Source organism: Arthroderma uncinatum (genome assembly GCF_011692745.1).
Source record: "Arthroderma uncinatum strain CBS 119779 chromosome Unknown scaffold4, whole genome shotgun sequence".
NCBI classification, from domain to species: Eukaryota; Fungi; Ascomycota; class Eurotiomycetes; order Onygenales; family Arthrodermataceae; genus Arthroderma; species Arthroderma uncinatum.
In genome coordinates this window covers 1,700,795-1,714,476 of record NW_022983866.1, presented here as the reverse complement: position 1 = coordinate 1,714,476, position 13,682 = coordinate 1,700,795, and the positions used below count along the sequence as shown (strand labels likewise).

The window sequence follows — 13,682 nt, the reverse complement described above, 5'->3', positions numbered from 1 at the left end:
ACAGGTTGTTCATTGATCGTTGGGCTCAAGGGGCAACAAACAGAGCACTTTAGGTGGCCTTCCACTAGCTAGTCACGTGATGAGGGCAGGTTGAAGTTGGGAAGTTGATACAGACACGGATGGACTTAAGACATAGAGACAGGAATCTCCCAGAGGTAGATATACGGAGCAGAGACCATGACGGACGCTGCAAGGCTGAAGGGCACCATCTACGTGGGCGGACTGGACCAGGCCGTCACTGCCAGGACGCTCAGCGAGGCATTCATTCCGTTTGGCGAGATAACTGATATCTCGCTCCCAAAGCCAGAGCTGCCCTCTTCTACAGACCTACACCGGGAGTTCGGGTATATCGAGTTCGAGCTGCCCCAGGATGCGAAGGAGGCGATCGATAACATGGATCAGAGCGAGCTCTACGGTCGAACTATCAAGGTTGCAGCTGCGAAGCCACAGAAGGAGAGCAACGAAGGTCTAGGGAGTAAAACCGCTGTTTGGGAACAGGTACGCTGGTTGACGTCTTCATTCTTTACTGGGAGTAGCATGTTAACGATAATATAGGAGGGCTACCTGGCAAAACATGCCGTCAGCGAGGAAGACCGGATGGCCACAGAGGAAGCTGGAGAAGCTAGCACGAGCAGAGCTGAGGATCCAATGCAAGGGCTGGAGGGACTAGACGTTGCAGGCCCAAAGCCAGCATAGTCAAGTATCGATGCCATATCAAAGGAATATAAAAAACGAAAACGATATCAAACGACGAAGACTAGGAACTGATATTTTCAGCACTTCACCTCCAAACTGTGCTGAATTATCTCATATATGTACAAGACCGCCACCAACTCAGCTGCCGTCTAACGATACAAAAAGGAGATGATTGCATTTTCGTGCTCCTAAATTTGGTACTCGAACAACCCTATTCCACGCATCATCCTTTCCACGCCACGAAGATATCCGCTTAATGATCTTCACGCTTCGATCGGCTGAGACGGAGGGTCTTGTCACCGAACAATTTCTTTCCACTGGAGTAGACGGCGGCGCCAATGGCAACACTATGGGGATCGGTTAGCGGTATATTGGGGAGGTTAGGTAGATATCAAATCTTACGCAAGGACGACACCTGCATGTGAAATAGACGAATTAGCAAATCAATTCTCTCTAGATCAGTAGACGAACGGCCTTTTCAATCATTATGCTTACCGAGAGGGATCAACTCTGGAGGGATTTTCTTAAGCGTTCGCAGACGCTGGGAGATTGTGTGAGCTAGTAAAAAAGGACGTCAGACAGGCTCGCGACACCAAACCAACGCATTGGCCCTGCTAGACCGTAGCAGTCGAATATCTAGAGCTTACCGCTTTGCTGTTCTTTCTGTAGACAGCTGTTAGCAGCGATCAATGGATAGTGGCAAGCAGTATCAGATTCGAGATGTCGTGACTTACGGGGATGGGCTCGAACAGCGGTCGAGAGGACCGGAAGCCGAGGACACGAGTGGCCAACATGGTTGCTCTTAAAACAGCTTCCGCAGAGGGCGAAGAGGGTTCTGGCGTTTGGGGTGCTGGATCGAAGCAAGCAGTTATCCTGTTAGCCAGCGGTTGTTGTTGATGGGAGGAAGTGGGAAGAATAAGCTGAATCAAAGATTCGCCGGTTCCGACGTGCACGGGACCTGGCAACTTCACACCAAGAGAACGACCGACGCCAGAACGAAACACATCCAACGTCCGCAACCTCGCGACTCCAGCTGCACCACCACCACACCACCGTCCACGGGTCTCAATTGCGTTGACCTGTCCAGTCAAGATGCCGGCCGATATCCCAGATGCTGACCCCGATGAGCCCGTCGAGACCAAGCCCTTCAAGTTTGTGACTGGTGTGTATCCTCTCCATTTTTCCATCTAGCCAGCTCACGCCATGCCTCCCATTGACCTGCTTGCTTGCCTCTGCTGACTCTCTCGATAGCCGGTATGTTCTAGGAATTGCTCGAATCGGCCCTTGTCTCCTCCCAATGGGACATGACATGATCGTACGACTTTACTGACGGCACTCTAGGTTTCGACGCCCGCTTCCCTAACCAGAACCAGTAGGTCGCCCGTTCTGCTCAATTGGCATGCGTCGGATGGATGGATCTAACGGTGTCTCCTAGGACCAAGCACTGCTGGCAAAACTACGTTGACTACTACAAGTGTGTCAACGCCAAAGGAGAAGAGTTCAAGCCCTGCAGACAGGTATGGTTCAGTGCTCGCTATACATGATATCCGCATTGGGCTGTCTTGTGTCTAATTCCGCATTTCTAGTTCTTCCTCGCTTTCCGATCCCTCTGCCCCAAGACCTGGACCGACCGATGGGACGACCAGAGAGGTATGTTATCCTCTTTATGACGATATCAGGATGTATACTAACGATGCTACGTCTGCAGATGCTGGTAACTTCCCAGTTCACCTTGACCGATAGATTTCTTTTAGGATGGCCTGGGGTTGCTACCAATGAAGCTCGCTTTAAAGCTGTTGGCTCGGTTTCCTTGGCTTGCTGATGGCTAAAGAAGTGTATATAATACTGTCTCAATATCAAAGCAGGATTTCGAAGCAACCTTACTCTTTATCATTTTATCGTAAAAGTGGATATTCCTAACAGATAGAAGTAATGAAGTCCGATATAATATTACATATCACCACGAGTTGTATTTATTCTAAAGGATCCAAGAATATGCCAGATGCCCATCCATAATTGCTATGATCACGCCACCAACCCGGCTCTACAAGAAAAGACACAAAAGACCAGTTTGATGGCTGCGATAATGATAAATAACAATAACCCCACCCTTAACCGACCCTCCCGATATAATAAATTCTAGTCTATGAATTCCAAGCCATATTACAAAATATTAGGTGAACATGCGACCCATCAGGTAAACCAGCCTCAAACTCCGTCTAGATAGACGCCTCCGGCTTATCCTTCTTCAGCATACGGTATATCTTCTTATGCTGCTCCAAGAACAGAAAAGTAGCGATAGTATGCGGACCAAGTCGGATGAAGCTAGGTGTCCATCCCCTGAACATCCATGTGAATCCTTCTTTCTTAAAGACATCCCTTAGGATTCCCACGAGGGTATGCCCTTTACTCTCTGTGGGACTGGCATGCATGATTCTGGTCTTTATCACATCAACAGGGCTGCAGACAGAAGTAGCAACAAATCCAGCCATGAAAGAGGAAGTAAAATGCGTCGTAAGGTTATCTTTCATCCCCAGGTTTCTGATACATATTCCTTTAAACGTATCGTAGGTGGCAAGCTGTGATGCAGTCATGAGAATTGCTCTGGCCGAGTTAGGCCAAACTCCACGGAAGGCACTGCTGATACCTTCTGATCGAATCATTTGAGATAGCCCGTGGAAAGCATGTTTGTAATTTCGTCTCTTCTCTGGCGGTAGGCCGGCATCGGACTGCATTCGAACGTTTAGGACGTCCGCGGGGTTACCTACCAGCCCGCCTAGGAAGCCAGAGAATGAAGCCATGGCAATCAGAGTGAGAAGAGAAGGAGGGGAAGATGATGACTCGTTGACTCGCGTTTTGAGCTCCTCGTACACTCCGAATCGAGTCGTGGAATATGTCAGTTGTCGCAGGACTGACGCAGACAGCTATCGTCATACATGTCAGTAAACGTTCAATCAGGCCAGGTCTGACCATGGAGGACTCACTCCGCTATAAAGCCCTAGGAACCCATCATTCTTGCAGACATGGACTATAGTCCGCAACATCCCGGTTGGGTCATTTGGCCCTCGAGTTTGTAGCCGCACCTAGAGCGCAGCAACAGGATATAAGTATAATTCTAAAGAAATATTCCCGCAAGAGGATAATACCTTGACTATATTAGAAAGAAAATGTCAGTAACCAGCATCAGCATGATCAGCGTATAAGAGCTATCTTACCTAGATCCAAGGGATGCGTCACCCCCGCCGCACAGCATGAGGCTGACCCTCCAAACCAGAATGGATAGTGCAAGTTAGACTGGGAAGAAGGACTGGCCTGCTGGCCTTTTATCACTTCAGTTTTCCCCATGTCGACACTTGCGGAATGCGCATCCTTCCCGCACAATGCTCTTCGCGGCGGGTAGAATAACAGCTTTTTTTGACCAACAACTCGAGCTTCGAATAATTCCCGCGGCCGGAAGCTCAAATACATGCCTCTATCTGACAATACGATACGCGCTATCTATTCGCCGACTCGCTGCAATTGGCTGCAGATTGTGGTACCTGGTAACTTTGATACGACACCGGAACATCACCAAAAAAAAGTTACGAGAGCTGATATTTACCATGACTTCATTTACGCCAGCTTGAAGAGCGAAGAACAAGTATACTGACTTGACACGATGCAGTTACTTGCAACAGGGAGGGCACTGCGAGTCTCCTGCAGATGGTCTGTCGCAGCAGCGAATCTCGCAGCACCCCGGCCGGTAAACATCCAGCTTCATCATCGATCGCTTCAGCCGATACTGCGCCCAAGGTTCAACAGCTCTACAGCGGCTGCAAAGGATAATGGAGACGGACGACCTCTCGGATCGAAACCGGCAACTTCAATTGCTTCCTCACCTCCAGCTTTGACCGTGGGAAACAAGTCCTACCAGCCCGATGACTGGACAAATGCGCCCAGTCACATACTCTCACACCTTGGTCGCCGATTATATCTAGACGAAAACCACCCTCTATCTATAACCCGCAAGCTCGTTGAGAGTCAATTCGCTGGCCCGGAGTTTGGAAACTATGCCGAATCAGACCCAATTGTTACCACAAAGCAAAATTTTGACGACCTGGGCTTCCCGGCAGATCACCCTGGACGCAGTCGGACGGACACATACTACTTGGATAAAAATACTGTTCTACGAACACATACAAGTGCTCATCAGCGAGGATATTTCCAGCAGATGAACAGAAACGGCACTACCAGGCCGGAGGAGAAAGGATACACAATTGTAGCGGATGTTTATCGCCGCGATGCTATCGACAGAAGCCATTACCCTGTTTTCCACCAGATGGAGGGTGCACGGCTGTGGAAGCGGCCTGAAAATGAGCCATTGAAGTCCTCTCAGCAAACAGCTGCTGAAATATGGAAGGATGTGGAAGCTCTGCCTCGTCACGACGTTGTTGTCGAGGACCCGAACCCGACACTACACCCGACCCGCAACCCGTTGCAGGACAAGTATCATACCGCCGAAGAAGTCGAGGCGATGGCTGCACATCTAAAACGCTCTCTAGAACTTCTCGTGATTAAAATCTTTTCCGCTGCGCGAGCTGCCACCGAACATCCTACGGCAGCAGAAGAGCCTTTGAAAATTAGGTGGATCGAAGCCTACTTCCCCTTCACTAGCCCATCTTTCGAATTAGAAGTGTTCTGGCAGGGTGAATGGTTAGAACTACTCGGCTGCGGTATCGTCAAGCAAGACCTCCTCAATTCATCTGACGTCCCTCACAGAATTGGCTGGGCGTTTGGTCTTGGTCTCGAGCGAATTGCAATGCTTCTCTTTAATATACCCGATATCCGACTATTTTGGTCCAAGGATCCCAGATTCCTTTCCCAGTTCCAGGCCGGAAAGATCACCCGATTCACACCGTTCTCCAAACACCCAGCATGCTACAAGGACGTTGCTTTCTGGTTGCCGCCATCAGCTTCGGGGTCTGTCAGCGCAGCTGGAGGAGCGGTACCATTCCATGAAAACGATATAATGGAAATCGTTCGTGGTTCTGCCGGGGATTTAGCGGAAGACGTAAAGTTGGTCGACGAATTCACTCACCCCAAGACGGGACGAAAGAGTTTATGTTATCGAATCAATTATAGAAGTTTAGAGAGAACTCTGACGAATGAGGAAACAAATCAGCTGCACGATAAGGTCAGGAAAACGTTGGTGGAAACCGCTGGGGTTGAACTAAGGTGACGAAACTCCTCTCTATACGTACTGTAGACATTCTGTATTCTTAGATAATAATGTTTATTCGATCTAAATAAATATCACAATCGCATCAATTTGGAAGCTAGTCATTTCAAATGTTCGGAAACATCCAATCCAAAGCATGGCTGCCATTAAATGGGTCTCTAAACTGAAAATAAAATAGATAAATGGTATATCATGCCATGCACCATTCATGTTCGCACCGCTTCCGATAAGCGCATAATTCCGCCACCAGGAAATGAAAAAAGGCTTGAAACAAATCATACAAATATGAGGGGAGAGATATATGGAAGGCAATAGTGTACCCGCAATAAAACGGGTCACATAACAACGGGGAAAGAGATGGTGTGCATTTATGTGTACAGATCGTCAAACTGAAATATCATCCCGTGAAGAATAACCTTAGAGCAAAACGCCGTGCCTAGCTGTTTTATAACCGGCTCCTTAAGAAGCACAATAATATACAGGATGCCAAATGAAGTGGCTATAGGTAGAAATGGGGGGAGATTCATCCAAGATGGAATAAAGAGGGTGGTTTGGTTTGGGGGAGATATTAAGGTCGGATAGGATTCCGAGTGCCGTGATTTGGAATAAATTAGGATGTTTATGCGTTCTTCACAACACCAACCTTGGCAGCCTGTGGTAAAAAGTTAGATAAGAATTCAAACATACGATATATACGGGATGGTAGTGGGAACAAATAACATACCCTCAAGATTCTGCCGTTAAGGGTGAATCCCTTGTTCTGGACATGCATGATATCACCGTCTTGCTTGCCTTCCACTGGGGACATAAACAGGGCCTCGTGTCTGCTTGGGTCGAACTTCTGGGGTTGCCCGTCCACATGCTCGGACGGGTCGAATCGAATAACGCCGTGCTTCTTCAGGGTATTCATCAGGATACCCTCGGTCATCTTGAGGCCAGAGAACAATTCGTAAAGATCTTTATTTTCCTCCGCTTTGGCGGCGTCCACCTTGTCGGCAGGAACGACTCCAAGTGCACGCTCTAGGTTGTCAATTGATTCGATTAGGTCCCCGGCAAACTTCTGAATGGCAAAGGTACGAGCTGCTTCGACATCTCGGCGGGTTCGTTCTTGCAAGTTTCTGAAGTCGGCGACGGATCGGAGGTATTTATCCTAATAGACAAAGATAGGTTAGCTCAGATAAATGACAGGCGCACGATCTAGGGCGATATCTCATCCGCGACATACCTTCATTTCAACAACTTCCTTCTCACGTGCCTCTAGATCCTTCTTTAGAGTGTCTAGTTCAGAGGGCTTTTCGGCTTCAGCTGCCTCAGCTGCGTCTTCGGCCTTTGGCTTTTCTCCATTGGCTTCCGTCGAGGCATATCTGCTCTGTACTCGGGAAGGAAGTGATCGTGCTAGCTGTTGAGAATGTTGAATGATTGTTGATTGTCTGCGAATGGGTGAGGAGATGGAGGAGAAGGGAGTTGCGGAGCCGGCAAGACGGCTTTGTCTGAGGAGTGCTCTGCGGAACATGGTGATGGCTGTAAATAAGATGATTCACGCTTCAATGGCAATGAGGGAAAAAGCTGTAAATTCTTGAAATGAAGGTCGTGTTGAGTGTTTGATCGAATTCGAGAGCAAAAAGCTGCCAGATAAAAATCAAAGATTCCATAGCTTGGCGGCGTTACTTTTATCCGAAAATCAAGTCTTTTTGATTTTTTCTACTTTGATACAAAATATACGTATGGATCTAAGAAGGTAATAGAGAACAGCTCTTTCATTCACTCCCCTATACAATTAATTATTTATGTATCCAAATATGTATTGCTTCGCCAAGGGTATATCGTCTTTTTCAGGGACCCGATCTGATAATTCCTCTCCTCCAAAGATCAAATCCCACAGTCCTATTATTCCTGCCGGATGTTAATCAATAATTGTAGCGCCGAAGAATACGCTATGTAGGGGTTAAAGCCAGTGGCTAGCACTGCCAATCCGAGTGAAACGGGGATGATCCAGATCCCCTATGCTCCGATTATAGCCAAGATCCAATCGATCGTCTTCGTATAAAATAAAATGGTATGTTCCGTGTGGGGGTGGGGGTGGTTGGACTGGCCATCATATCCATGGCCTGTCAGCGTTAGAGGGCCGATGGAGCCCGGCATCGGCGTATATTATGATCGATTCTAGGTCGCTTCGCCGACTGTCCTTTTCACAAGTGCTGGCATAATCGCTTATGCTTCTATGGTGGCTTGGTTCCCTTGGAGGCGGTTGTATTGGTTGTGGACGAGGAAGGTTGAGAATAGCTACCATATGTTCCAAAAGCTTCTGTTGAATTTTTGCCCGCCGCTCTTCTGCGTATTCAAGTTTTGTGGCCCATTCATCTATCGACTGGTCGATTTCGAGTAAGGCTTCTTCTTGTTTCAAGACGCCTTCTGGAGAAAAACTGGATACGCCGCTGGCGGATTTTAGATATGATATAACGCGGCCGTGTAAACGCTGCCGGTCAGATCGCAGGGAGACATGGGTATCCCGGAGATATTTGCAATGTTTATTAAGAGTATGCATTTCCTATTTTTTTGAAGTTAGCGCGGGGTTTTTTGAATAATTGATGAAAGAAGGTATGTGTACCTGTGTAAGTGAGGATACCTCGCTGTATTTTAGGACTTCGAATCTCTGCCCTCTGCGGCGTGCCTGACTTTGCAGCTCCTCGATTTCTTGACAAGTAAGCAGCATTGACGCTGTTTGAATAGAGTACCCCGGCGGTAAGTTGCCAACGGGAATATCAATGTTTTCAAGGCCCGCCCCCACTCCTCCTCCCCCTCTGCCCCTTGTTTTCTTTTTGTGTGAGTTCTCTCTCATTACGAGCCCTTGTGAAGCATTTTCATTTTCTCCCGGCACGGGACTCTCTGCTCGCCTTACCGCATCAAGTCCCAATATCTTCAGCGATTTCGGCCGTCTGTCATGGTACTTTTGAGAAAACTGTGGGAGATTTGCTAGCTGGTCCGACGGTCGGTCACTTTCCAGCAGCAGATTCGAGGTGGATCCTCCTCGTAAATGAGAAAGATCGGGAGCAGATGAGGAGTGAACGGTTTCTATATATCTATTCTTCGGGGCACCCCGTCCGAAAAATTGGGCGGCGCTTGACTTGTCCTTCCTCGGTACTATGGGATCGGTCTTTGGAGGCACTTTCGGAGGTATTCCCTCGATTTCAGCCTTGGTAGGACTTCGTTTGCGCTGCAGGCGGGCTCGAGGTTGTTGCGCCGGTGCAGACTGGCCGCCTGAGGGTGTAATCCTTCCAGATAATTGCGGACTGGGCGTCATTCTTGCTGTGCTGCGGCTGTTCGTCGATGGTTTGGCAGCGCGTCTTTCGCCATAACTTGAATATCCTAGGGGTGATCTGTCGCGGGTTCTGGAAGATGGCCGGGTAAGCCCTAGTGCCGTTTGAGCTCGTTCGTGGCTAGGGAAATAGCCCGGTATCGTTGCTGCAGATATTCTAAATTAGTAACTCGTACGTCGCATAATGCCGCTAACGCTTGAACATACGTGAATCCATGGGAATATTAAGCCGGCCGGTTGTCACGGTCGAAAGCGATTCAAGAGAACCGCCAGGCTGTCTCCCACGATTAGGACCGTTGAAGGTGTATCTGCCCGAGCTGGACGACTCTGGAGTTCGCCTTCCCGAACTTCCAGAAGTCTTTTTGGCTGGCAGCCAGAATTGGAGTTTCAGCTTGTCCGTTATACTCTGCCGTGCTAAGTCCGGGGAATCGTATGTGATCTGGAAACGAACGGTTAGAGATCCGGTTTCGCCAGAGAAAAAAAGAAGGAAGAAAGCAACGTCAACGCAGGGGAGTTAAGTACTGTGATACCTTCGGCGAAGTGTCCTTTGCGATGATATTATTGATGCCGACATGGACATCGAAGTCGTCTATCCAGTGTTCACAGACAGCCATTGCCCTGGTTGAATAAATAGACAACCCCAGCCAACGGAGGAGCTATAGTGGAGCTCTTAAGGCCGGTTATGGTTTTCTTTAATTATATTCTTGCCTTCTCGATGTTTCAACGATATCCTGGCCTTGCGAATCTCCACCTTCATTTATTTGTCGATTCGCATTTTAGGATTTCTGGAAATTGGCTGGCGGTGGTGGGCGACAATCTGGCGGAATGGAGAGAGACATGAGCGTAAGAGACCCTTGCAGAAGACGCCCAAAGGGAGGAACTGCGTCGAGCATCATTCTCCATTCGTGTTCCCATACTGACTAAACTAACCAAGGTGCTAAATACCCCTGCCAGCCTTCCCTGCCCGAAGAGGGGAACCAAAACGCCTCATCACCGGACTTCGGGGCGATGGCTTGCTTTAGTTCTGCAGCACGCAGCACAGATTCTTCGTACGCGCATTGTGACGAGGTCACCAGGAGATAGGGGGAACTGGCTGGCCGGCGAATATACGCTCGTCGTTCGCCGGGAATAAGCAAAAAGGGGGCCGAAAGTTGCATGTCGACTACTGACAAACTGGTCGATCACTGGCCTCCGTACCTGCGCACGTACAGCAGATATTCTCCAGCTGAACTAACTTGCTTCTTATGCCGTCAATCAATAACCAGCCGTTTCCTCCCAAGGCGATTAAGCGATTGGGAGAAATGGGGGAGATGGCGTTGCCTGGGCAGTAATCTCTCAGCAAGGAGAGACATTGAATACCGCTCTGATTATCATCCAGCAGCCTGGGTCTCGGCCACTCAACCGAGCACAAGTATATGTCTGGGTTATTTATGCATGAATTAGTGGTTGGACGCAAATTCCAGCCAGCCGCCTACACCCCCCTGGCAGAAGGGGAAGAACAAAAACTAGGCCTGCCGGCTTCGTTATATCCCATCTTTTTTTTTGATAACCTAGATAGCCACGTTTTCTCGCATGCTTCTGGAATCCGACTTTAGCCGGGTCCTTGGTCCTGGCCCTGGGGTCCCTTGGTCCTTGGGATTGGAGCCTGAATTCCAGTTCTTGATTCTTGGGGCGTTTTCTTTGGGATTTCTGGAATTCTCGCTTCTTGGTTTCTCTTGGGAGCTCTTCCCGCCACCCGGCCCATGGAACGGCAGTACGTGCATGCTATGTAATCCGAGTATATAGTCAAACGATGATATAGGGTAGAGTATGGAGTAATATGCACATACTTTCTGCACAAGTCGTCTATACCCTGTCCCATCGCAAGGGGTGTTGCCGCAGGCCTCCCATTTCACTCTCACCACTGCTGGAGATATAGTTAACGGGATAGAACCAACGCTGGAACCTTCGGGCACAACTCCGTCAGAGCGACGATCGTTCTTTCTAGCGCCTTCAACGCCAGTAAAGATGCATGATCTTCAAAGCAAGGAAGGGGATAGACACGTGGGATGCCGAATCAGTAGCGACGCCCGAGTAGCTTCAGCTTGTTCGGTGCGTGTGCATCGTATATAAGAATAAGAAAGGGTGATCTCCACGTTGGATTTGGTTATCGGGCAGGAGTTCGCGCGTGGTGATTTGCGGAAAAGGCAGCGTCGTACTTCATGCGAGTGGCCCGACCGCATGGCAATTGCTTGATATTTGCGAAACTGGCTTCCTGACTGGATGGAGTAAATGGATATTCCTTCTTCTAGAAAAAGACACTACCTTCGTACTCCGTACTCTCTTAACTTCTGCGTTTTGGTCGGTAGTCTCCGTGCCCCTCCACTGCTAGTGAGCGTATATCTTCGCCGTCAAGGTTGCTGGCGGCTGAGACGCCGTGGGGTTGCCGATGAAAGAGGTATCCTGTTATCCATCCTGTCTACCCGTCCGTCTGCTGCTGTGTTATGTGCTTGTAGGGGTAGGAGATGGCGTGGCATACTTCACACTTCCATGGACATCCATTCCATTCCCACCGTCATCCACAGTGGAACCATAGTTGAGACGATGGCAGCAAACGGTGATCCCCCAGGCATGCATACACGATCGATCTCTGTGGGCTTTCTTCCCCCCCTTCCACTCCATCCTTCCGAGCCATCCGCCTGTTGTCTAATATGCTATCCTGAATAGCCACAGACTCAGAATCAAATCTCCAGGCTGGCCAGCCGGGGGGTAAGTTAGGATACCGCCCGTCATTCAGGGCTAGACCGGCAATCTCCGTAAGGCGGGAGCACTAACGGCCAAGGAGTTACCGAAGAGCTATCGGGAACGCAAATCCTCATTTTTTCGAAGCTTCCTCGTTGTCTCCGGGGCAAAACACAACCACGAACATCCCTGTTGGACAACCAAGGTGGGCTCGAGGAGACGCAACGTTGGCATTCTTAGGGTTGAAATCACCCACACTCACGTCACATTCGTGCATTGAACCACCTCCTTCGAGGCGTGGAGTATGAGCTTCTCCAAAGCTAACACGGCTTCTAATCGGGATCTCGTAGGCGGTCTTTGCTTTTGCTGAACATGTATACCTCGATTAGTGCGAGTATTCGTCGACTACCATCTCCCAGGGGTACCCCAACACCAGCGAGATGGATGGTCAAAACGAGCTTTGAGACCTGCATGAACGGTGTGCAACAGGTTTACTCCGTACGAGTACTTTTAAGCCGAGGTTTGCCCAGTGCCGTTCCCAGCAGCCTCATCCTGTCTGCCAATCAACTGCCTGTTTGACAGGTCACAACATAATCATTCGCATATAATGTCTCTAAACAATCCATCAGTTCCACAGAAGCTCTGAAGGAAAGGAGAAAGGACCATACCCCATAGCCCCGTCTCTTACAGCAACTATCGCCTCGACTCCATCCCGCTTCCACCTGGCTTTAGCTCTGGCGGAAGATAGAGTTCTCGATAAGGTAGATGCGTTGATGAAACATAGTAACTGTGGACCTTTTTTTGGGCCAGCTGTCGACCTAAGTATAAGTATGTTTTGTATATGATGGCTTCGCTCCACCATATACGAGATACATCAGCGCGGTAGTCCAAGGCGGATTTTGAAAGGAGCTGGCGTTGATGTTGATATCATATCGTCGCGCGTAGAGAGTCCTATCCAGTATATTGTTCCGGACATCAAGATACACATATGCGCTTAGTAAACAAGTGCACCTCCAGTCTTGCCTCTCGTCTCTCGGGGACAGCACTGCTCGCTGCTCACCACCTTGCAATAGCTTGCTGATGGTCGAAGCTAGAGCAGACTTTGGGTAGATCCTGGCAGCGGCAACTGATTTCAGCAACCGTCTTGACCTGTTGTGTCGACTCTCGTGCGAGCTAACGATGCCAGCCAACCCTTACAGGACAATCCTGGACAAGAAAAGTTATATCTGATATCCATCAGTTATAATAATGAGGCGTATGGCACAGCATGGCCTCGCATTCGTATCCCAGAATATAGTTGGACAGAAGCCATCCTCACCCCTGAGGCATACGCTGGGATGGTGGCATAGCACCTTTGATATACTCCGTGCATCCGAAAACATACCCAGACACACTCGCCAGGCAGGGCAGCCACTTATATAATTTCCCTTCTTGCACATGTGCATGGTCCCCCAGACGCGAATAAGCTAGAAAGAAACGTCTCTCCGTGCAACTACCGCGGCTTGGAACTGGCGGTAAGGCAGGGGAGCCGACTCTCGTTCGGAAACCCGCAGGTTGACGGACTGCATGCAGCTACGACACCGCGCGGAAATGCAAGATGTTTGCTCTCGATATTTGCCCTATGGACAGCATATCTGGCATGGCATTGCGCGGCAGGGCGGCTAGCGTGCCAGATGAAATTAGAGGTGGATATGATCGAGAGTCAATTAGAGATGGGTGGGTGCTTAGGTT

At 49.2% G+C, this 13,682-nt stretch overlaps 3 protein-coding genes across 3 annotated transcripts; 2 read left to right on the top strand and 1 right to left on the bottom strand.

Moving 5' to 3' along the window:
- Positions 1-177: 177 nt before the first annotated feature.
- Positions 178-696, top strand: GIQ15_05868 (peptidyl-prolyl cis-trans isomerase E; the record flags this gene model as incomplete). Its single annotated transcript, XM_033553285.1, has 2 exons — positions 178-498; positions 556-696. The coding sequence occupies 2 exons, from the start codon at positions 178-180 to the stop codon at positions 694-696; spliced, it is 462 nt and encodes a 153-aa protein (XP_033404429.1).
- A 3,658-nt stretch (positions 697-4,354) lies between these two features.
- On the top strand, positions 4,355-5,914 carry GIQ15_05867 (phenylalanyl-tRNA synthetase; the record flags this gene model as incomplete). Its single annotated transcript, XM_033553284.1, has 1 exon — positions 4,355-5,914. One exon carries the CDS (start codon positions 4,355-4,357, stop codon positions 5,912-5,914), a length of 1,560 nt encoding a protein of 519 aa, XP_033404428.1.
- A 619-nt stretch (positions 5,915-6,533) lies between these two features.
- Positions 6,534-7,427, bottom strand: GIQ15_05866 (grpE protein; the record flags this gene model as incomplete). Its single annotated transcript, XM_033553283.1, has 3 exons — positions 6,534-6,566; positions 6,639-7,064; positions 7,140-7,427. The coding sequence occupies 3 exons, from the start codon at positions 7,425-7,427 to the stop codon at positions 6,534-6,536; spliced, it is 747 nt and encodes a 248-aa protein (XP_033404427.1).
- Between the last annotated feature and the right edge of the window lie 6,255 nt (positions 7,428-13,682).